At 37.3% G+C, this 23746-nt stretch overlaps 1 protein-coding gene across 2 annotated transcripts in view; it reads right to left on the bottom strand.

Moving 5' to 3' along the window:
• The window catches only part of LOC113119196 (CTD (carboxy-terminal domain, RNA polymerase II, polypeptide A) phosphatase, subunit 1), a 95451-nt gene that overhangs the window by 60037 nt on the left and 11668 nt on the right, over nt 1-23746 (bottom strand). For both annotated transcript variants that reach the window (XM_026288476.1, XM_026288475.1), the window contains exons 8-10: nt 17051-17965; nt 10883-11024; nt 8987-9211 (exon numbers count right to left, since the gene is read on the bottom strand). In XM_026288476.1, coding sequence (XP_026144261.1) covers nt 8987-9211; nt 10883-11024; nt 17051-17965 — 1282 coding nt within the window. The remainder of the gene's footprint in view (nt 1-8986; nt 9212-10882; nt 11025-17050; nt 17966-23746) is intronic.

Here is a 23746-nt window from a genome sequence, read left to right as displayed (position 1 = left end):
TAAACGCTGTCAACCACAGTCAGAATTCATACTGAATCCAATAATGTCCCGTTGCTGTGTTTTTTAAAGGTGCAGGATGTAATACTGACAGCTAGTGGGTGTAAAGGTTACTACAGTCCAAATTCAAAACACTGGAGAGAGTAGTTTCTTCCACTCCTCCTGCTCAGACATGAAATTAGTGGCCGACCGATATATCGGCCGATATTTTCAAATATTGGCAGAAACGTTTTTCTGCTCAGCCGATGTCTTCAAGGCAGGACTCTTTTTTTTGACGACGCTAAAAACGGCAGCGCCTGAGCTCACAGTGCTCATATTCTCTCTCTTGTTTACTGTCATTGTTAAAAGTTCTGTTTAATATGGATAGAAGTCTGTCTAATAATCTGATAGAACGGTTAAACAAAGGAATTAAAATATAGAAAAAAAGTATTATAACGATTGATGTTATATATATATTATTAATAAAAAAAATCTAACAAACTCGCTTGCCATCAGCAATAAGCAAATAAGCATTTACAGCTGCTGGTCATATAATTAGAATATCATCAAAAAGTTTATTTATTTCACTAATTCCATTCAAAAAGTGATATATTATATTATATTAATTCATTACACACAGACTGATATATTTCTAATGTTTGTTTCTTTTAATTCTTATGATTACAACTGACAACTAAGGAAAATCCCAAATTCAGTATTTCAGAAAATTAGAATATTGTGAAAAGGTTCACTATTGAAGACACCTGGTGCCACACTCTAATTAACTCAAAACACCTGCAAAGGCCTTAAAATGGTCTCTCAGTCTAGTTCTGTAGGCTACACAATCATGGGGAAGACTGCTGACACCTTGCACAAGGAGGGCAAGACACAAAAGGTCATTGCAAAAGAGGCTTGTAAAAATTGTAAAAGCAATAGGGTTAAACGCACCCTGGAGAGGATTGTGAAACAAAACCCATTCAAAAATGTGGGGGAGATTCACAAAGAGTGGACTGCAGCTGGAGTCAGTGCTTCAAGAACCACTACACACAGACGTATGCAAGACATGGGTTTCAGCTTCGCATTCCTTGTGTCAATCCACTCTTGAACAACAGACAGTGTCAGAAGCGTCTCGCTTCAAAAAGGACTGGACTGTTGTGGAGTGGTCCAAAGTTATGTGCTCTGATGAAAGTAAATTTGGCATTTCCTTTGGAAATCATGGTCCCAGAGTCTGGAGGAAGAGGCACACAATCCACGTTTCTTGAGGTCCAGTATAAAGTTTCCACAGTCAGTGATGGTTAGGGGTGTCATGTAATCTGCTGGTGTTGGTCCACTGTGTTTTCTGAGGTCCAAGGTCAACACAGCCGTATACCAGGAAGTTTTAGAGCACTTCATGCTTCCTGCTGCTGACCAACTTTATGGAGATGCAGATTTCATTTTCCAACAAGACTTGGCACAACTACCAGGTTTAAGGACCATGGTATCCCTGTTTTTAATTGGCCAGCAAACTCCCTTGACCTTAACCCCATAGAAAATCTATGGGGTATTGTGTAGAGGAAGATGCGATATGCAAAAAATTAAAATAAGTAAACATCTGAAATATATATTAGTCTGTGTGTAATGAATGAATATATTATACAAGCTTCACTTTTTGGATGGAATTAGTGAAATAAATCAACTTTTTGATGATATTCTAATTCCATGACCAGCACCTGTATATCATTTAAACAAATATTTGAATGAATATTTAATTTCACAAACCTTGCAAACTTAGTCGAATCCAGCTGAGATCTTGTGAAGTGTGCATTTTTATCCTGCATGATCATGTGTTTTGTGTGTGATAGTCGGTCCATGTTAATTTAATGCTTTAAACTCATGAATTCAAATTATGCTGCACTTTGTGCAGTTGTCCACTATCATATTCAAGTCATTTTCTCTGTGTGCTGTATGTAAAATTACTGTTACCCCTGCTTTAGTTGAAAATTATGATTCACAATGCACACAAATTTCCAAGAATACTGAGTGCCCTATTGATTCTTAAATATGAATTAAAAAAAATTGTATTGGCTTTATATCGGTACCCCAGCTATCCAAGATTTCGGCATCTGTCAAAAAAACAATATCGGTAAACCCCTACATTAAACTCGCATGGGTTGCCAGATTGAGGACATGGAACATGAACACAACTGACAATGGAGTGTGGAGCATTTCTTTTTGGAAGTTGAGTTGATTTTTCTGTGCTTTAATATTCCTCATCATAGAAGTTTTTAAAATGGATGTTGAGGTATTTTTAGGTCAAATCTGCAATTTGTGAACCAGTTCATTTACTGGTTTCCATAGAAGCAATACGCTGTTTTCTCCACCAACTGGCAACCCAGGTTGTTAAAATACTATTGGGTAAAACGAAAGTGGGCGGAGTCACAGACCAAAACAAAAGCAGACATTCCGACAGAGAATAATTGGCTGTAGCAGTGTTTTTCTGAGAAAAATGTATGTGAACTAAAATAGTTTCCTGAATATCTGCAGACATATTAAGGAATTTTTTATACATTCGTACTGTCATAAAAATTACATACAGCACCTTTAATTGGAAAGCAATATGCTGATAGTTCATCACCTCATTTATGTAATGTGTTCAGGCCCATTTGAAATCTGCTACATTTTAAATATTTCTGCACTGATTTTAGGCAGAGGAAAAGCAGAAAACTGATATTTCCTGATATTTTCATGTTTTTCGTAAACATGGAAGCTCTCAAATTAGCAAAGTTTTTAGATATTCATCTACCCATTTCCCTAGAAACATGTTTTGGTGGCTCATACGGTTATTTACTCTTTTGCTACCTAGCAACAAAAGAGGAACATGGGTAATTTTGTATTTACGCTTATGTCCTCTCATTTCCGTTCTTGAACTACTCAACAAGCCCTGTTGCCTGGAGACCAGTACATCCTCTCATCAGCAGTGCAAGAGCACTCACTATCAGCCTACATGTGACATGTCGTAACAGGGCTCCATGCAGTCCGGCTAGTCATTCAACACATCAGGCCTGCTGCAGAGGGTTGAACACTCATTACCATATATTAGTTCAGCTCGCAGATGACCCAAGTCTATCTGTCTGGAGAGTCAGTCGGGTAGAGCTGTGGTTTAAATATCAAATTTAGCTGTGAACTCTTGTAAATTGTTCCTCAAGGACAGAAGATTGCTTTATTAAATTTGTGGCCCCCTACATGGACAGCAAGTGCAAGGATAAGGACAAATGGAAGTAGTCTGGGATCCAGCTGAGAGCGGTTAACCGAGAACGAGAGTCAGGATAGGATGCCCAATATTTCTCCTGGTGTTCTACCTGCAGAGATGAGATCCAACTATAATCCGCACCTTTGAACCAGCCAATCAATTCCTCCAGCTTTGTTTCAAAATCACATGTGAGAGCAGGACTGGCACTATGGTGTCCAATGCCCTGGTTATTAAAAAAAATAAAAATAAGTTGTGACCTGCTTGGTATGTCGAAACAAAACTAGGTCTCCCAATTTTAAGGCGCATTTATACTCATACAAAGTTTTTTTTTTTTTTTTTTTTTTTTACAAAATTCTTCATTTAGAAGTGAAAAAAAAAGAATTATATATATATATATATATATATATATATATATATATATATATATATATATATATATATAGATAGATAGATAGATATTATTTTTTTTAAATACCCTTGTAACAGTGTAATGTTATGATGCTTTTCCACTGAATGGTATGGTACAGCTCCGTACGGTTCACTTTAAGGGGGTTTTCCACTGGGTACAGTACCTGGTACTTTAAGAACCACCTCAGCTGAGGTTCCAAGTGAACCCTACCGTTAGCAAAACATGACGTGTAAACTCTGCTGTTCACTGATTGGCCGGAGAGATTCATCACTATCTGAGTCACTGAACTTGCTACACAAACACAACAGAACCGCTAGATGTAAATCAGCACCGCCAACGAAGGAGCGAACGCAACATGTTTTGAACGAGCGCACCTTTTTTTAACAACCAAAAAGTAACTTTTACAAAGTTAAATACTATAAGCTCTAAAAGTTTTTCACATTTTCAAAAATCTTTTGCTTTAGATCATTTATTTTCAAAGCTTTAAATGTACTCTCATTATAAAAATAACTTTATTATTGTTTATTTAGTTCATGCTCAAAAGTAACTAAAACAAAAATGATTTGTTTATAATTGCACAGAAGAGATTTGGTGTTGTTTCTAAACAAAAGGAAATGTATATCAGCCAAAATTGAGTTAACCCAAAAAAGAAATTCAGCATTTTAGGTAGACAATTTCTATGCTAAAGTTATACAGAAAATGATTGTGTCGACACATAGAAATTATAGAAGAAATGATCCAGGAGAAGATTCCACATCAAAAAAAGTAATCAAAACAGAAACCGAGATCTTAAATGTTTATTTCAAACTACAGAAGCAAACTCCAAATGAATTTCTTTTTGGCCTAATTTTGTTCATTCTTCAATTTCACTTAAGTACATAGGTGCCTTTTAGTTTGTGAACGAAGGCAGCCTTTTCTGTTTATAATGAAAATGTGCAGTTCAGCTACTTTACAGCACGCCACTCATTCAAGTGTCACAACTGACCTGCAGGTTATGGAACGGCGTGGAAACGAGAATATGAGTGGTAAACAATAGAGGGTAAACAGCTTTGAAGACAGATTATAAACAGCACACTGGAATCATTACTATGCTAATAAGCTCATTTCTGGACCTTCAGTGGATTTGTTTCGGTCACCTAAAAAATGAGGTTTTCTGCTGTTGCCTCAAACCACGCAGAATAACTTTTATAAAAACTGATAAATTGAAGTTACTTGTCTACTGTAACTGTCGAATAACAGGAAGGAAGCCCTGACAGAAGATCTGCATTATTCATATAAAAATGACATTAAAAAAAAAAAAAAAAAAAAAAAAAAAAACACTAAATTCATTTTTTTTTTTTTACTTTGCCTCATGCTGTTATAAACCCACGGCTCACCAAGGCTTGCAGACTGTGTTTGGGTCAGTGTGAAAGAGCTGCAGGTCAGCTGACAATGAGCCAATGCTGTATCTTAACTGTTTATCATATATATCATGCATATGAGTGTTTTTCATTTGGTTTTCTTTGACGTTTGGGGGGAAATTCTTTTCAGCTCTTTTAACCTTGTATATGTATTGCATAAAAGTTAGAGGTCAGTAAGATCATGTTTTTAAAAGAAGTCTCATTGGCTCATCAAAGCACCATTTATTTGATCAAAATACAGTAAAAACACGAACACTGTGAAACAAGGTTTTTCTATTTTAAAATATATTTCTTCAATGTCACATGACCCTTCAGAAATTATTCTAATATACATATTTTGTTTCAGATATAGATAATTGAATTAAGTGATAGGTGGCAAAACATATTGCAAGTCTTCTTTTTAAGGGTTTAGATGTCATTTTCAGGTTTAACTGTAATCATAATGTAGCAAAATTGTAAAAACTGATATGTCTGTATGAACAAAAATTGAAAACTGACTCAATGAGATTTAAAATGTTGTAACAGTGTTTTTTTATTGTTTTGGCATGAATTCATAAAACCTTTCAACAGTACTGTTAAAGTTAGCTGAATGATTATGTGTGATTTAGTAGCAAATTGAAGATTGTGACATTTCTTATTTCATACGCAAAAAAAAAAATCAGATTTCTTGATATTTTATAATAGTGTTTTTATAATTTCAAAATATAGAGAAAAGGTAGAAATGAATGACTAATAAGCCAATAAGTGCTCCTCTGCTGCGGTGTACTAGTTATAATTGTGATTTTATGAATTTTTATTTTATTTTACATAAGTGTTTGTTTACCACAAAGTAGGCTATATTTTGTTCATCCCATTAAAAATAACATTCAAACTGGATCATCTTAGAGCTTTAAAGTGCTGGAAAAAGTTGTGTGAAATGCTTGAAAGTCATTGAAAAGTGCATGAATTTCTCTCTCAAAAGGTTGTACAAACCCTGAAATGAATGATGCATTCGACTATTTCTACCACAACCCCATGGTTACAGTTAGCGTTACCGCTTCTGGTTTCCTGACGCATATCAGCGCAGTTTATAACAGATTTCTATGTAGAATATGAATGATTCTCACTAGATCTCACAGTAATCTCATCATTGTGTGGCGAATTCAAACGCTTGTCACTGGACCACTGCATTGCCCATCTCGTTCTGTATAATTATGTATACATATTTTAGTGGTGTCAAAATTAGCGTCAACTCAGGCGCTATTTTTTTTTTCAGTTAAACACGTAAAAAAATATTGAACGCAATTGAATTGGCAGGGCTAGGGTAGGCCACCCCACTCACAACTAGGGATGGGTACCGAAACCCGATATTAAACTGGCCCCGGGCCTGGAGGGGAAAAAATGTATTTTTGCTTAATAATGTTATCGTGCACATTTTATCCCACCAAACATTTCTAATGTGCGATTATATTAAGAAGTTTGTCTGTGAGATCTGCGAGATCTCTCATGCACGCCACGGAGGCTGCCTGTAAGTCTCACACACACACACACACACACCACAACGAGCGCGGCGCACGCACACGCTTACAGTACGAAAACTCCTGCTTAATACAAAGAGTGACGATGGTGGAGAGAGCAAAACGTTCCAAAGTGTGGTTATACTTCACTAGAGTTGATGCAGACAACGCTGGTTGTCATAAGTGCAACAGAATTTTTGCATGTAAGGGCGGAAACACAAGCAATCTGTCAAAGCATCTTTCAAAAGTGCATTATGTGCAGACAAAGAAATGGAAAGTTTTCAACTGCCTAGCAAGCTCGTCTCTGGTTGTAGCTCCATCTAAGTCAGGTATGCTAAAATCATGTTGAGTCAACGTTATTCACATAATTTAAAATAAATGTAAAATCTCACTAGTTTGCTAACCTTACGTAGAAATTCTGTTGATTTCTTTTGGGAAAAATGAGAGAATTAAATTAACATTTTCTACTTGTTTTTAAAATTCAAAATAAAGAAAAATCAGTATGTAAATGTAAACCGGTTTCCTACTGAAGCTAAGCAGGTCTGAGCCTGGTCAGTACCTGGATGGGAGACCTCCTGAGAAAACTATGTTGCTGCTGGAAGAGGAGGCCAGCAGGGGGTGCTCACCCTGTGGTCTGTGTGGGTCCTAGCGCCCCAGTGTAGTGATGGGGACACTATACTCTATTGTTTAAAATGAGGTCCTGACTTATTGAAAAATTTCAAAATCCCAGGATGTCTTTCGAAAAGAGTAGAGGTGTGACCTCGGTATCCTGGCTAAATTCACCCACTGTCCTCTGACCATCATGGCCTCCTAACAATCCCCATATCTGCTGATTGGCTTCATCACTCGGTCTCCTCTCCACCAGTAAGCTGGTGTGTGGTGGGCGCTCTGGCGCACTATGGCTGCCGTCGCATCATCCAGGTGGATGCTGCACACTGGTGGTGGATGAGGAGATACCCCCCGTCTATGTAAAGCGCTCTGAGTGCCAAGAAAAGCGCCATATAAATGTAATGAATTATTATTAAATTCTTAATTATTGCAAATGCAGATACCACTGTATTATGGTTAAATCATTTTTATTTACTTATTGCTAAGGTTTGCATATGGTGGTGTGTTCTTACAACATACAGAACTACCAAATTTTGCTATAAGTTTATTTGCATCATATAATATAATTGCTGTTAATAGTGTTCATCGTCTGTTTGATTATGCCTTTAATTGATTTATCTGTACTTCTCTGACATATGTTCATCATGTGCAACGATTTGTATTGTAAAAACCGCTAAACAAATAAACTTCAATTGAACTGAATTTTTTATGACAGCTTTCCTAAAAATATTTCCTATTCCTAAAATAAGAAATATCCCATTATATATAACATTGTTTCGTAACCCCTGTATCGTGATACGTTTCATATCGCCAGATTCTTGGCAATACACAGCCCTAGTACTGACACAGATGTCAAATGTCCTGTACACACTAGACAGACAAAACCTGTTGACTCAGGTCCACTTGTTCTGGTGCCAAGCAAGCGGCGTATTAACTCCTCATTTGCATGTGGTTGCCACATTTCTTGTTAACATCTTTCATTTATCGCATTTTGTTTTAACTGGCCAGTTTGGAACCTGCCACTTTTGTTCTGACCAACTGAGAACCAACTTACTGTTGCAAATTGGGCTAAGGAGATAGTTTTGAACAATGGCTAAATGAATGACCCTGCAAATCTCTTTTTTTTACACCAACAATAACATTCACCACTCATTTACATACATTTAAAATTAATTCACAGCATTAAAAAAAGCATCATTAACATATCATTAATGGTCTATATAATTTGTGTTATATTCCAAGCCTTCTGAAGTCATATATCTTTTGAAGTTTTATTATACTGATAAAACTGGGCAGGATATTCTTTAAAAGTTTTCCTTCTGTACTCCACTGCAGAGAGTTAGTCATAGAGGAACAACATATGAGTAAATAATGACTGCTCCTCAGGTGAACCTTTTCTTTTCTAAATTATTTCTCTCCTCATCAGATGCCGACACAGTAGGCACGTTTTTTCTTCCTCACTTTCGATCAGCATTTACAGGCTTGTTTTTATTATTCCCTTGTCACAGCAATGGCCAAAGGTGCTGATGAAATTTGCTAATAATTTCTGTTTCACAATCTCAGAGCTGCCAAGGTGCAATGCTTTATTTCTCGCAGATTTTTTTTTTTGAGCTTAGAGATTAATGTGAAATAGACTGCATGATATATGCAGTGCATGATGCATGATATAATCAAACATTATGTAATCAAACCATTACATTCCCTTGCTTTTAAGAAATAAAAATTATATGCATTGTGCAGAATCTGCAAAAAAAGACCCATAAGCCATATTCATGATTCTGATACAACCAAGTTCATTATTGTATCAAATATTAGGTGACTGGATTTGATGAATATCATTATGAACTGCGCCACACATATGAAGTACCTGAGGCTGGAGAGATCTCCTTTGGCTGACATGGACGATTCATGTGAGTGCAGATAAGAGGGTGGACGGGAGGCCAGAGAACCCCGGCGGATCAGTTTGCCAGTGACGGGGTCATACGTCCTCATTTCCGGCGCTGGCAGGGGCTTCTGCTGGACAGGAGGGGTCTGGAACAAAGGCTTCGGGACAGACCCAGGGATGTCTGGAAACATGGCGGGACTATTGCTCCTACAGTAAAAGACATTATATTTAACCTTTAATCTTAAAAATAAACCCTCTTAAGCTTAAAGAAAAAAAATCATTTTTACATTTACTTTTTCGGGTCCAAAATGACCCCCAACAGTTGGAGGGGGGACGAGTGAAGTACTGCAAGGTAACAATAAAACTAGACTCTTTTTTGTTTTTTTTAGTAGGGATGTAACTATTCACTCAACTCATGATTCGAAACGGATTTCACAATACGATTTTCCCACAATGTTTTTTAACAAAATGAGATTCAAAACTTTTATTATGTCTCAGACAAAATGCTATACATTTCATTGTAACCTTGAAATGTGTCAAATAACAAAACTAAATTCTAATTATAAAACAAATCCCAAATCAAATAAATACTTCTGATAAAATTAAACCTCTTCATATAAACAAACTATACTATAAATATAATATAAAACATCTGATTGAAACAACAACAGCAGACAGGCTGAATGAAAATGCAAATTCACTCTCTGACAGCAGGTGGCGCTTATGAAACAGCAGAAATAAAGAACATAAAAAGCGCATAAAAGGCATGTAAAGGTTGATTCACATATCTAAAAAACGGCCGTTTTTCTCTGATTATTTTCGGATGCTGAAAATTCGGTGCATCCCTACTTACGTCTACTTACATGGGGATTTCCAGATAACTTTCCACGATGCAATCATATTTATTTTACTAACTTACTGCTGGTTGAATTTGACCTAGCTGACTGTACCAGAAAAAAACTAAAAAAAAAAAACTAAAAAAAAATAAAAAATAAAAAATTATTCTACCAAATAGTAAACTAAAAGACTGACACTTGGCATTCGTGTATCTATACAGTACTGCAGTGGAAAATATTGCGATACTGTATCGATTTTTTCCCCATCCCTACAAGGCATTAAAGCACGTGCAAGTAATGTACTTCGGTGATTGTGAAAAAGTGCAGAGTCCATGAGTGCATCTCTACTGCAGAGTTAACATTTGATGTGAATGCATGTGGCGTTGTACAGAATTGAGACAGAGGCACCAAAACTGCAACTGATAGAATCTGCGATGTTGCATAATACTGTACGATATTTCTTCAAAAGCAGATTGTGGAGACATTTTAATCCTCTAGTGTGTGCTATTCTTTAAATTTAGAATGATTTTTAAAACTGTATCTTTAGCATTATAGTTATCATCCTTGGTGTGAATTGGCCTTAAAGGTAACCAAGGCTATAGTGCAGTTATGTGCTATAAAGCCTTCTGAAGCCGAATGATAACTGCGTAAACAGACTGAACATCATGCATGACAGACCTGGAGACAGTTCACTTTCCTTTAACAATCTGCTAGGCATCTCCTTTTGTGTTCCACAGAGGAAAGTCATGTGCATTTGGACCAAAATGAGCGTCATTTTGTGTAACTCTTTAATCTAACAATTCTTTAATATTGCAGGAGTCAGAACAAGCTGAAAGATTTCTCGCCAAGGTTCTGTCGTTCTATTCATGAGTGTTGCAATTCAGCGAGTGAAAAGCACAAAGACAAGACAGAAAATACCAACAAAACAGAAAGCTGTTTTTACAATCTTTATGCTGAAAGGCTCAAGTGAACTTAAAGGATAAAGAAAAGCAGGACAGACAGACAGAAGAGAAGAGAAAGAGAGACTGTTAGAGATAAATACCTGTGTGATTTGTTATAGTCCTCTTTGAGAGGAAAGAGTTGCTCCTCGACTCGCTCCCAGCGCTCCAAACAGGTCCACAACCAATCAGGATTCACCACGTGGAGATGTTTAAAGCCCTGAGCTTGACGCACTTTCTCGGTACCTGACGGAGACACGCATACATGAAAAACAACTCGGATAAACAACACCACACTTTCCATGTGCATCTTTCTGCCCGATGTTTCTCACTCCACTATCAGCAGCAAATAAATGTAGTCAGAAGAAAACTGGGATACAAAAAAAAAAAAACCTTGTTTACCACCAAATGCAAAATGGCAAGATGCATTTTTCTATTCCAATACTACAATCACTGCTCGGGGCTATTGAGAGTACATTCAAAGATTGTAAAGTGAATAAAACTACAAAGTTATAAAAGGGAATCGCACAGCTTACATTGGCACTATGGTCATGTTTACACAGTCAGTGTTTGGGACTGATGACGGATGTCAGGCCCTGTTTACACCTGATATTAAGATGTGTTTTCTGATTGCAAGTCGATGATGCTAAATACAGGTGTGAACGAGAACTAAAATGTTTTGAGTTTGTCCAGTTTTGACCACTTCTAGGCCCCGTCCACACGGAGACGCGCTTCTGTGAATACACACACATTTTTTATCGGATAGGTGTTTCGTCCACACGCATCACAACGCCGTCTCTGTGTTTTCGTCTGGGCGGCTAATCCGTATATTTTCAGAAACGATGACGTCATCAGCCCATATCTCCCCCCCAGTCAGACACCTCTACGTCACGTAACAGCAACAAAACATGAACAAACACTGGACGATTGTCTTTTTATTAACTAACATTAACACTGATTAATAAATGTATTGTTCCATGTTCGTTTGTTTACCACGCGCAAGGTTTATGAGCATAGTCCAAGTCTTCTTCTCTGTTTTAGTGTATCTCTGTGGCAGAATTACAGCGCCACATACTGGTCTGGCATGTATACTACATCATTATGCGGTTTCGTATGGACGCGGATATTTCTTGAGACGAGGAAAAAAAAGATCGGATTGGGGTAAACTCCGTCTCCGTGAAAAATTAGCAGCAATTTGTTGTCAATTCGGCTGAACTGTTTTTAGCATTGATGATAATCAGAAATGTTTCTTAAGCAGTAAATCAGCATATCGATGATTATTTCTGAAGGATCATGTGACACTGAAGACTGGAATAATGATGCTAAAAATACAGCTTTGATCACAGGAATAAAAAAAAATATTTAAATAGAAAAAGTTATTTTGAATTGTAATAATATTTCACAATATTACTGTATTTATGGCCTTTTTTATTGAATAAAAGCAGCCTTGGTGGGACTTTTCAAATATATTTTAAAGTCCCCAAACTTTTGAATGCTAATGTATTATTTCATAAAATAAAATATCTGCAATATAAAGACACTCAAGAGAACCAAGAGTTGATCTATAAAAACTTTCTACGATAGCTGTTGTGGTGAAATTTAATCATGAAAACCCAGTAGCAAAAACATCTTGATGAAGTGGATAGCTTCAGAAAGTATTATTAAATTAAGGGAGATTTGCATTGATTTCTGTGCTTGCAATCCCTCCGCAACTTAATGCATCAAACCAAAAATACAATCAGTACGTTTTGCACGTGCACTTCTGCAAAGCTCTGCCTCTGTCTATATCTACATGCATATATACTTTGCTCCCAGTGTACTTAAAATAAGTGTCATGCCATGACCAAAAGTAACGCACACAGCACTAATCATGTCGGTTCAAATAGGACATGACTTAAATCTGCTCTCAACCACCTACTGTCTTCCATCACAGAGCGTCCTGTGTGTCCACTCTCGTCTGAACTGATCGTGTGTAGTTGTGTCTGTATAAGCGAGGGATCAGAGAGTGGGAAGGACATCCACGCAGTTACACAAGCCAGCCACCAGACCAATAATCCGGCAGCAAAGGCTGAGATCTGTGAAAAGCTGTCAAAAATATATAAAGTACAAGAAGAGAAAGTTTGGCAGCTCTCTGCTTTTTTTTCTCTCCCGTCTGGCTTTGTGGATTTCCTTCCACTCTTCCTCTCATTAGCCGCTCAACATTAAAAGTGTCTTGTGGTCGTGGTGTTTGGCAGAGCTGAGGGCGCTGACGGATGAACGAGGGGGATGATAACAGTTAAAACCACAATGTGGTGACATTGGAGTGTGGAAATGTTTGCTTAATGCTTAATGGTGGCCAATTAGACAGCGCTCGACAGTAATTACGTTTGCACTTGATCGTCCAAGTGTGTGTCTCAAAGTTTGTGTGTGTGTGTGTGTTGAGTTGAACACGGAGGAACAACAGACTCATCTGAGTTTGAACAAATAAAGATCACCAAGCTCCAGGACTGTGTCAGACTTGATGCAGACCTTCTGCTGCTTCTGCTACGGTTATTAACACTCTGCATAATGAATTTAAAGAGAAACGGCAGCTCACATCATGTGCATAAGTCATTCTGACGTAGACAAAGAAGGATGCTAAAATATTTAAGTACACACATTCATTTATTAGTCTATTTAAACTTTATATTCCAGAATTGTAGACAGCAAAAATGCTTCTGTATGCATTTTATATTTATATAAATTTTCCGCAGATGCATAAACACATTAAATAATCATGTTGTACAAGTTCAGTAAAGCAATAAGTGACTTCTATTTTAGACATAATATTGTTTGTTAACAAAGATCCCAGCACTGTTTTGCGTCTCTGAGCAATGGACAGTGTTTATTATTGAATGAATCAGCTCTTTGAACAAATCAGTTGAATAAATGATTCAGTGATTCACTCATTAGCAGCCAAATGCTTTGTTTCTGAATGAAACAACTGTTTTAATGAATCTCAATGACTCACTCGTTAACATTCACTTGCTGTCACCTACAGTCGGTTTTAATTTATATATATGATTCTTTTCCATTTTGCATTTACTTGTACTTTTACTTAAATACATTTAAGATTTAAAAAATACTTTTTGTACTTAAGTACAATACATATGACATACTTTAAGACTTTTACTCAAGTAATATTCCAAACGGTGACTTTAACTTCTACCAAAGTCATTTTCTGGTGAGATATCTGTACTTTACTTGAGTGTGACTTCACGTTCTTTATACAGCACTGCTCTACAGTCAGTCGAGCTGCACAAGAGAGGACATCAGAGCACCAGAGACCTTTTTGACAGGTGCTATGTCACACCTGGACAGTACAGGAAACGTGCTGCTACAAACAGGTGAGAACTGACAACATCGCTCTCTTATAGATAACGAGCAATTAGAGAGAAATAAACCAGCCCTGAAGGGACACAAAACAAATATGTGATGTGTTTCCACATGGTTTGAAGCGCTAATCATTTTACGATGGCCATCATTCGTGTTGACCTCTCGGATTAGCAGAGAGTTGAGAGTTCATCTCCTCTACTCATGATACATAATGCACCAATCAGCAGAGTCATATATGTTTTAACAAATTACTAATCAACACCTTTATGAGATCTGCTCATCACATTAACAAGCGGATCATAATAAATCTCAACCAGAGCATCAATTAGTCCCATTTAAATATAACTGTTTAAACCAGATATGACTGGCATTGGATTGCATTGAACACACCAGCAGATAAATTGGACAAGAAACTTTTTTGAGGATTGTGGTAATTTGATATAAAATATTTTTGAATAACCTTTATATAATAACAGCAATTAAACCTCCTTATATCAGTAAGAAATATGTCTGATTAATGTGTAGTGGATTTGACCCCAAATCAGCTTAATTATACAGGACGTTACAGCTGAAGATTTAGGGGAATTGTGCTTTTTCTGATACAAATTGTAATTGCTATAAAAAATAAAATGCTGCTCCAGTATAAAGGGTTGCACAATTTAGCCAAAAAAAGTTATAATTATATATATGGCTAGAAATTATGAATATATACTATTATTATTATTACTACATAAAAGTAATAATTTAACGGAAATGTTTTTAAAAAATAAGATTTTCTTTACAGTAAAATTGTAAAATTACAGCGCAGTTCCTATTTGAAGATCTGCAAAAAAAATAGGGGAAAAATGTATTAATAATAATAATAATAATAATAATAATAATAAATACAAATATTACAATAATAAATATTGCTAAAATTTGATTGTAAAAAATAAGAAAAAAGAAAATCATTTTATTTTACAGAACAACTGTAAAATTACACTAGTAATATTTATGGCCGGGGCAGTTTCTTCATCTTCAGCGATTGGTTGATGCACCGCAAGAGTGCAAAAGGGAGGCATTTTGTGTCACATTCAACCAAAGCTGTTATCTTTCTGGACTGTTTGTTCAGCCTCTGGATATATATTGTAGGTCAACCAGTGTCAAGTCACGAATGAGTCCGTTATTATTAGTGTGCAAACAAACAAGTGTCTTTGTTTAAATGTTTCTTACTACTTCTCATTTTATTATAATGGGCTAAATCATGTATGCTAACATTTTTGGAGTGTTTTTCACAGCCTAGAATTTAAGTTAAACTATAGAGCTTTTATTTTGATGAAAAACTTTTCTTTTGTTTGAGCTTGAAAGCACTTCTCACGTTTCTTACAAAATGTGCTTTAAAGCGACCCAAAACTCAGAGATGAAGTTGGCATGGAGCACAACGAGCTGCTCTGAGAACCTGAAAACATGGCTAATCAGCTGCTCATGTGCAAATGAACAAAGCACTGCGCTTCACTCTAAAACACGCAAGGCATGTTTCTTTAATTAAATCACATCAAAGCGGATAGCGTGTTTCATAATTGTCTCGCCACCATGCTAGTGGATCTGCCGTAGAGTCAATTGGTTGTACTTGGAGATAGCGGGTTAACTCCGTGTCAGCGCGCGCTCTGATCGGTAAAGGGGCAGAGATTTCAGACCTCCGTTTATTAAGGAGATCTGTCACAAAACTCATCATCCGCACCAAAGTTTTTTGAGCAAATTTCAAAGCCGCACTCGCCCGCCATCCGCTGACTGTTTTGCGGTCTATGGACGATGCAATGCTTTGCTGATGCAAGCCACAAAAAAAAAAAAAAAAAAAGCCATTGTCTGTTCTAGAAAGGATGCAGCAAAGATATTTAATGCTAATGTATGTGGCATAGGCCTACGCTGAGTTTCATTATGATGAGATGCTCTCTAGTTCACAGTGCAGTGCAAGTGAACGCGGCGCGCTGGTGCTTCCATGTCACGGTTATCATTGTCTGCTATATTTGCTTTTTATTTATTAAAATACACGCAATTGGTTGATGAAACATTTATTAAAATTAAGATAAAATTTGTTCAAAACGAAATTCGTTTTTAAGAAAGGTTTTCTACAAAGCAAAATTTAATGAAGTGGTAAATATCATGTCTGACGATTTACAAAACTTCATTAAGTGGTAAAAACCATGTCTCCCGATATATTGCGCATCTTATGATCCTATCTAAAAAATGAAAATAATTTTTGATAAAAAATGTTTGTAAAAAATATTTTAATTACACGGTTTTGGCGGTTATAGAGTTCTAATGACGGTGTTCAACTATAACCGCCGGTCTCACGGTTATATACTAACCGTCACACCCCTATTAATTACTCGCCTACATATCGTTCTAAACCCGTAAGACTATCCGTTTATCTTTGGAACACAAAGTAACGTAATCAGCACTGTTTACATTCAGCATGAGCGCTCCTTCTACTGAACGTAAACTGTGCTGATTACATTCTGGGATACTCTCCAAAATGGCGGAAGACAGTAACTTTGGGAGAAGAATTGCTGAATAAATTTTTTTATTTTTGTGCGCAAAGAAAACAATAAGTATTCTCGTAAAACTACTGATGTCACATAGACTATTTTACTGATGTTCTTGCTACATTTCTGTGCAATGATCGTGATAGTATCCTTTCTGTTTAGAGAGCTCCCAGATTTCATCAAAAATATCTTAATTTGTGTTTTGAAGATGAACAAAAGCTTTACAGGCTTAGAACGAACTGAGGGTGAGTAATTAATGACAGATTTTTTTTGGGGGGGGGGGGGGGTGTGAACTAACTCTTTACAACCAACTAGTTATTAAAAAATAAACAATGACTAGTCACTTTTGCAAACATCCCTTCGTAACTGGTGTCTGAAGCATGCGAGACTCACCTGCGCGTGCAGCAATAAGGTGAGTGGTGCGGTTTGGGTCTTTGGCATTGAGCACAAGGGTCTTGCTAAGCTTGGCACCCAGTGCCTTGGCGTGGTACCACTCCCTCGTGCGCTCTATTGGGTAGTTGGTGGGATACAAGCCGCTGAAGATGATGGTGGTGCCTGCCAGCGCGGAGCCCTTCAGTTCGGGAATGATCTTCCGTATGTCCGGACTCTCTGAACTCTCTTTCCTGAGGAAAGCCTCGTAGCGCGAGTAATACTCTCTGTGGATGCGAACCAAAACCTCCTCCAAGTAAATCAAGTGGTCGTCCTGGTCAATGTCTTCCTCTTCCTCATCGTCCTCATCCTCCATACTGTGATCTAAAGACTCCTCACCCATGGTGACGCCTGACTGCTCGCTGTTTTGAGACTCAGTTTCAACTTCCTTCTTGTCAGAACAGCCATTGCCCAAATCACTGAGATCCTCGGGATCTGTTTCTGGGACATCATCCCCCTCTGTCCTCTGTTTGTCCCCTTCCCCATCATCTGCTTTGCTTTTACACTCCTCTGTTTTTGTTTGGCTTTGTTTGGCTTCGCCATCGCTGTCAGATAATCCCGTTTTACCCTCGCTTTCGCTGTCGCTGGAAAGGTCAAAATCCAGGTCGTTGGCAGCAGTGTTTGAGATGCCCGTTTCACCTGAGCTGCCCTCCCCCTCTGCTTTCACATTACACTTGTCAGTTAATTCTGTGCTGTCAGTGGGCCGTTCCCCTGTGGGTTGAGTCCTCTCATTAGCTGATGCTCCCTGAGTGGCAGTGACAGAGGGGGACGAGTCCTCATTCCCAGTTTTGGGGTCCTTACTGGATTTCCTGAGGCTGTTTTTCTGTTCCTCCTGTCCTGACGGTTCCAAGTTCTCTGCAGGCCGACCAGCCTGGTTACCTACAACAGGATATCAGAAATTGTGTTTAAAGAACAACTCGAGTAACAATTTGTGTCTTAATGAAGCAACTCTTTTCTGAAGTAATTCTAAATGTCTTACTTGAAGCACTTCTACTGTATGTACAATGAATTGTACAAATGGTTGTAATACAGAGTTAACAAAAATACAAAATATTTACAATACAGAATATACAGTATATAGGTTTTAAGTGCTATAATCAGGTCCCTGGTGCATCTACCAACCAGGGTAATATGAAACAGATTAATCCAGTTACTTTGCTTTGATGAGCCTTCTTCTGCAAAATGCCCTTTACCCCCCATTAATCTGTAAATTTCCACCCACAGTGCAGTCATTTTGATTTCGCAAGCGACAAAGGTGTACTAACTTTAATGTCATGGTGAAAGTTTGAGAAAAACATGTTAACTGTTCTGCCTTTGGACAAGCACAGAACATCAATCCTGCTATAACGAGCCCGAGAATTTAAACTGGCAAACGCGCTTGAGCTTAAGAGATTAGCGTCCACACCAGCGGACAATATCTGTCTATTTATCTTTATAGTTATTGTGCTTGGTGTGAACGGGCCTTCGGAGGAAACAAGAGAGCAGTGGATGTATTGATTTATTTACTGTATATTACATGCAGTTTATTTCCCAGCTGTTTACCTTCATAGACATAACTGTGTGTGCCCAGAAAACTGTATATCAGAAATAGAGCCCGACCGATATGAGTTTTTTTGGGCCAATGCCAATACCGATATTAAGGAGTAAAAAAAGACTGGTACCGATATATCGGCTGATATTCTTTATGTGTAGGCTTTATAACAGTAAGGTATAGTCAAAAGTTTAACACACACTTCCCATTTGTATGTACAAACTTTTGACTTGTATTGTATATAGAATACACTAAATACATAAACACATTTTTTTGCAATGATAATTTAAATGTGGTGATCAAACACTTGTGTATCACTATGTGATAAATAGGCTTGTGTAATGGAAGCAGGGTATTTAACAATAAACTTCATTATTCAAAATGAGTCTGACATCAGTGCACTTAACAGTAAACTTCACTTATTATAAATAACTTAAAAACACAAATAGAACAAAATATATATAAAACTTGAATAAAGAAAATAAACAAGGTAACTGTGTAGGACTAGCAAGCTAGCTACTGCCAAACAAACAGGTGCAGGTTTATGCAGGAAGCACAGCTTTTCCAAAATGTAAACATCTAAAATTAATAAATAATAATAATAATAATAATAATGATATTTTTTCATTGTTGTGTTGTGTATTTTCTGGTAATCAAATGAACATGCAGAACAGGAGGATTCTTATTTAAATAGTCTTTTGCAGTTTAATATTCAAAGAAACTAGTCTACACCGCAATTTGATTTAAGTGTACTGACCTGTTCATCACTGATTATAATGGGTTCTATTGTATTTTGTTTCTCCATTATAAACACAAGCATTGACCGAGTGGCCTTGATCAGCTGTATGCACCGCTAATTCATCCTGTGATGTGCATATCAGCTTACTAACGTTACTGAATCTGCTGTTAAAAATAACAGGGTGGATAATTTATATGAAGCAGTGGACTAATTTTGAGCTCGTTCATGCATCTCTACACTACATTAACCTGGGTCGCCAGTAGCAATCAATGGAGCACGCTCTGCTGGACAAACTAAGTAATTACACCGTTCAGAAGCATTTAATCGGTGTTTTATGTTCTGTATTGTCACATATCAGCACATATTTGCCGATACGATATATCCACAATAGGCTCATAGCGGCAAAACGATATATTGGTCGGGCTCTATTATACATTAATATGGTTTAAAACACATTATTTCAGCCCAATAAACATTATGATCAGAACCAAAACAGATGTTTTTTTTTTGTTTTTTTTTAGCAGGTACAGCTGTAACGGCAAAGCTATAATCTAGAAAAGGGGGCGGGGAGCAGCAGCTCATTTGCATTTAAAGAGACAGGCATGAAAAACAGCATGTTTCTGCTTCCACTCAGAATATTTTTTTTCAAAATGATATAATAAATGATCTGTGGAGTATTTTGAGCTAAAACTTCAAAGACACATTCTGGGGACCCTAGAGACGTACATTACATACTGTATAAAGGGACATAATATGTCTCCTTTAATGCTTATGTGTGGATGCTTAATGCTTAAGACTTAATGCATCATGTTTTCATCTGGAGCATCAGTGAATGAATTTTTTTAAAAGTTATGATTGAATCCCTCAGTAGTCCTCAGTGGTAAAAGATGGATCTCAAAATCAAACAGTCACTGCTGGAAAGGGTTCAAATATGCAAAAGATGCAGGAAAACTGAGGAATTTGCAGGACATGGATGTTTTTTCTGAAGAATAGTTCTCAGTTTAACCATTCAGAACAAACAAGGGACTCATTAACAACCATCACAAAAAAAAGATTTTTTTAGAGAGATTTTTAAAGACTTCTTCCCAGATTCTGCAAGGGCTTCCCAAACTGTTGCATGCCACTGTATTGCAGTATCATTGAGATACCACAACATTTTTTATTATTAATACTTCAAAATCTGTGTAAAGTCAGTTCTGCGAACTGCTTCTAAACCCATTAGAAATGTTAGAAAAGCATTGCTGAAACATCTTACAAAGACTGTGAACAATGTAGTGCTTAATTGTGAAGTTATACCATTAAACAGCTTTTCACTATTTTCAATATTAGTTTTATGTTTTTTTGAGGGGGCGGCTAAAATCGTGACTCAATAGCCGGATTTCCACTGTCGGGCCAGTGCGAGCCAGGGCTTAAAGCGGGCCGGGCGCCAGTAGCACCGAGGCTAGAATAGCGCAGGGTTTCCACAGTGGAGCTTGAAGCACCGCTGCACGTCACTAAAACACGCCCTTTACACGCCTCTCAGAACAACGTCATGCAACATCATCATTTCACTAACAAAGAGAAGTTATCAGAAAACTAAGAAATGATACGAACATGATAAAAGTGGCCGTTTGTTTGCATGCTTTGTTATATATTAAAATTCAAAAGCATCGATGTTTTAAGTGATGCATTGATCATATTGATTTAATTTATCAGGACTCAAAATTAATCACACATAAATACACTTATTTCAATTTTATTTATTTATTTTTACCGCTCATGAAAATAGCCTGCTTATTCAGTCGAGACTGTTTCTGTTTATTAGCCACAGTAGCCGTCATATTTAGAATGAATGATCGATCGAGAATCGAGAATAAGCTGACGTCTGATTTCTTCAAGCGGTCATATTTTACCATGTTTACTATAGTAACGTGTTTAGCGAGCATAAATATTTCTGCCTTGTATGGTGATTCTATAATCCACATCGGATCAAGTTATTTCAAACACTCGCTGCTGACTGAAAGAGAGTTTTGAGCTCGACTTATTTAAAAAAGTGTTTAATGCTGGTGTTAAAGCTGTTATCTTTCTGAAATGATCCTCAGCGCAGACTCTCTATTTTTATAAAAGCTCCCGAACAAAAATCATTATTATATTTTGATGATATGCAACGTGGAGCTAAACTCTTGAAACGAGACGACAGAAAATGTTACTTAATAAATACACAATTGTGATAGAGAATAAGAAGCTGACGTCTGATTTATCCAAGCGGTCATATTTTACCATGTTTACTATGGTAACGTTAATGCTTAGCGTGCATAGTCTTTTACCAAAAAAACAACGGCCAAAAAACCCTGGCCATTGGCCCCGAGGAAGCCCTGGCGAGGCACGATCAAGCCCCGGAAGTGACAGTGGAAACGCGACTGGCCCTGGCACGCAGTAGCACGCCCGGTCTTAGCTCGATAGTGGAAACACGGCTAATGATGTAATCGAGCCACTGAGCACTGCCTCTTTGCCAAAACTACAAGACGTGTGTTAGATTAATAAATTAATAAATTACCAGTAAGCTCAAAGTATACTTAGGCTTTTTAAACATACAGCCAAATGCACCATATGATATTGCATGTGAACACAGACACTCAACACAAGCACATTACAAAGGAAAAACATTTAAAAGAAATTTGTCCAGTGTCACTAATTATTGCAAGAGCTTAAAAACTGGGAGTTATTAAAATGTTCACCGAAATACATTAAACTCTTAGAATGTCTGGAATAATGAAATGTAGTTATTTTATTTTAACTAGGAGACTAAGAGTGCCAATATATTAAAGTAATAAAAAAAATAGGGCTAGGGACCTTCAAACACTTCAAATACAATGAGCCTTAAAGTCAAAAGGTTGAGAACCACTGGCTGGTCAGACAACCGTTCACTAATAGATTTTTTAAATATAGTTTTGTACAAGATGTACAGGCAGAAGGTCAACCACAAACATGTTTTAAGCTTCAAAAGAGGAGCTCCACTTGAACCCCTCTTCACCCAGTGAACAGTTCACAAACAGACATTTCTAATGTTCTTGTAACTTTGTTTCCCATGTGTCCAGCCCGCAGGGACTCACTTCAAACAGCTCTTGACAGACAGAGCCTGTGCATAGGCTGTGAACTCTCTTTAGTTTGTGCAGGAGCAAATCAGTTTAATAGATCCCGCTGCTGGTGGACAGGTTGACCTCCGCTGGCAGAGTGTTTCCTGGAGCTGCTCCTCTCCTCTGGTAAGCAGATTATTGCAGAGCTCACAGAGAGAGGTCACGCACATGAGTCTTTATTAAAACACCACCATCGCTTCTTATTAAACCCTCCCTGCTGGAGAGCAAACTACTTTTCCACCCAAAAAAAGGTTTGAAATCTGAGGCAAATCTAATTCACTTCCTCAGTAATCCTTGTGAGCAATATTCATCTGTAATAAAAAATTAACCATGAAATACTCAAAAGAATTCACAATGGAAGACTAACCAGAAGACGAACAGCTGTTCCAATAGCCGCCTCTTGTCATGAAATTTTTCATTCACTTAACCCAGTGGTTTTCAACCTGTGGTCCGCGGCGGCCGCGGTGGTATTGCAGTTGGGCTGCCAATTATTTTCTGTTCATTTCCAGTCCATTCTAGGGCTGTGCGATTAAAAGAAAACGTCCTAAAATCACGATTTGAGCGTGCGCATATGCCTAACTCCAGGTTCACACACTATCTGTGATGCACCTTTTTTCTGAGCCAATGTTGACGGATCTGAGCGTTCTCACTGCGGTAAAAGGCTAGAAATAAAAACGTGCGAAAATAATTCATGTCTAACACATGAGCATAGAGTGAATTTGTTAGTGAACAGGATGCAGTTTAAGTGAGAGGAGACACGTTTTAAGTGTGCACACACTCTCCTCGCAAAGCAGCGTGTATCTGAGCAAGCAGGACCGGTTTTGTGACAGAGCAAAGGAAATCTGCTGCGAACAGAGAGATTCGCACTCGTGCATTATTTTAATGTGCTTTCGCGTTATATTTATGCGCTCTCACTGCTGACCGCATACACATACTGTATACACACTGCAAACACCTGAGGCACCGCTACAATTAATGAGCTCTATGAACAATGCATGGCAAAAAAGAAAAAAAAGTCCCTGTATACAGGATTTTTTTTTTTTTTACATCTTCACTATAGTGATAATTTTGACTCATGTCTGTTCTAGAGATGTTACAACTTTTTGATAAAGCTCTGATTGGTTTTCTTTTGGAAATATGTTTCAAATTAATCCTGAATGCATTTATGACTGTAAAAGCACAATTGCAAAATTGATCAAAAAAAATCGCGATTTTTTTTTTTTTTTTTTTTGTCCATATCGCACAGCCCTAGTTTATTCAATAAATATAGTTTA

This window comes from Carassius auratus, chromosome 19, assembly GCF_003368295.1.
Source record: "Carassius auratus strain Wakin chromosome 19, ASM336829v1, whole genome shotgun sequence".
Taxonomy (NCBI): Eukaryota; Metazoa; Chordata; class Actinopteri; order Cypriniformes; family Cyprinidae; genus Carassius; species Carassius auratus.
This window is presented reverse-complemented; position numbering and strand designations above follow the sequence as displayed.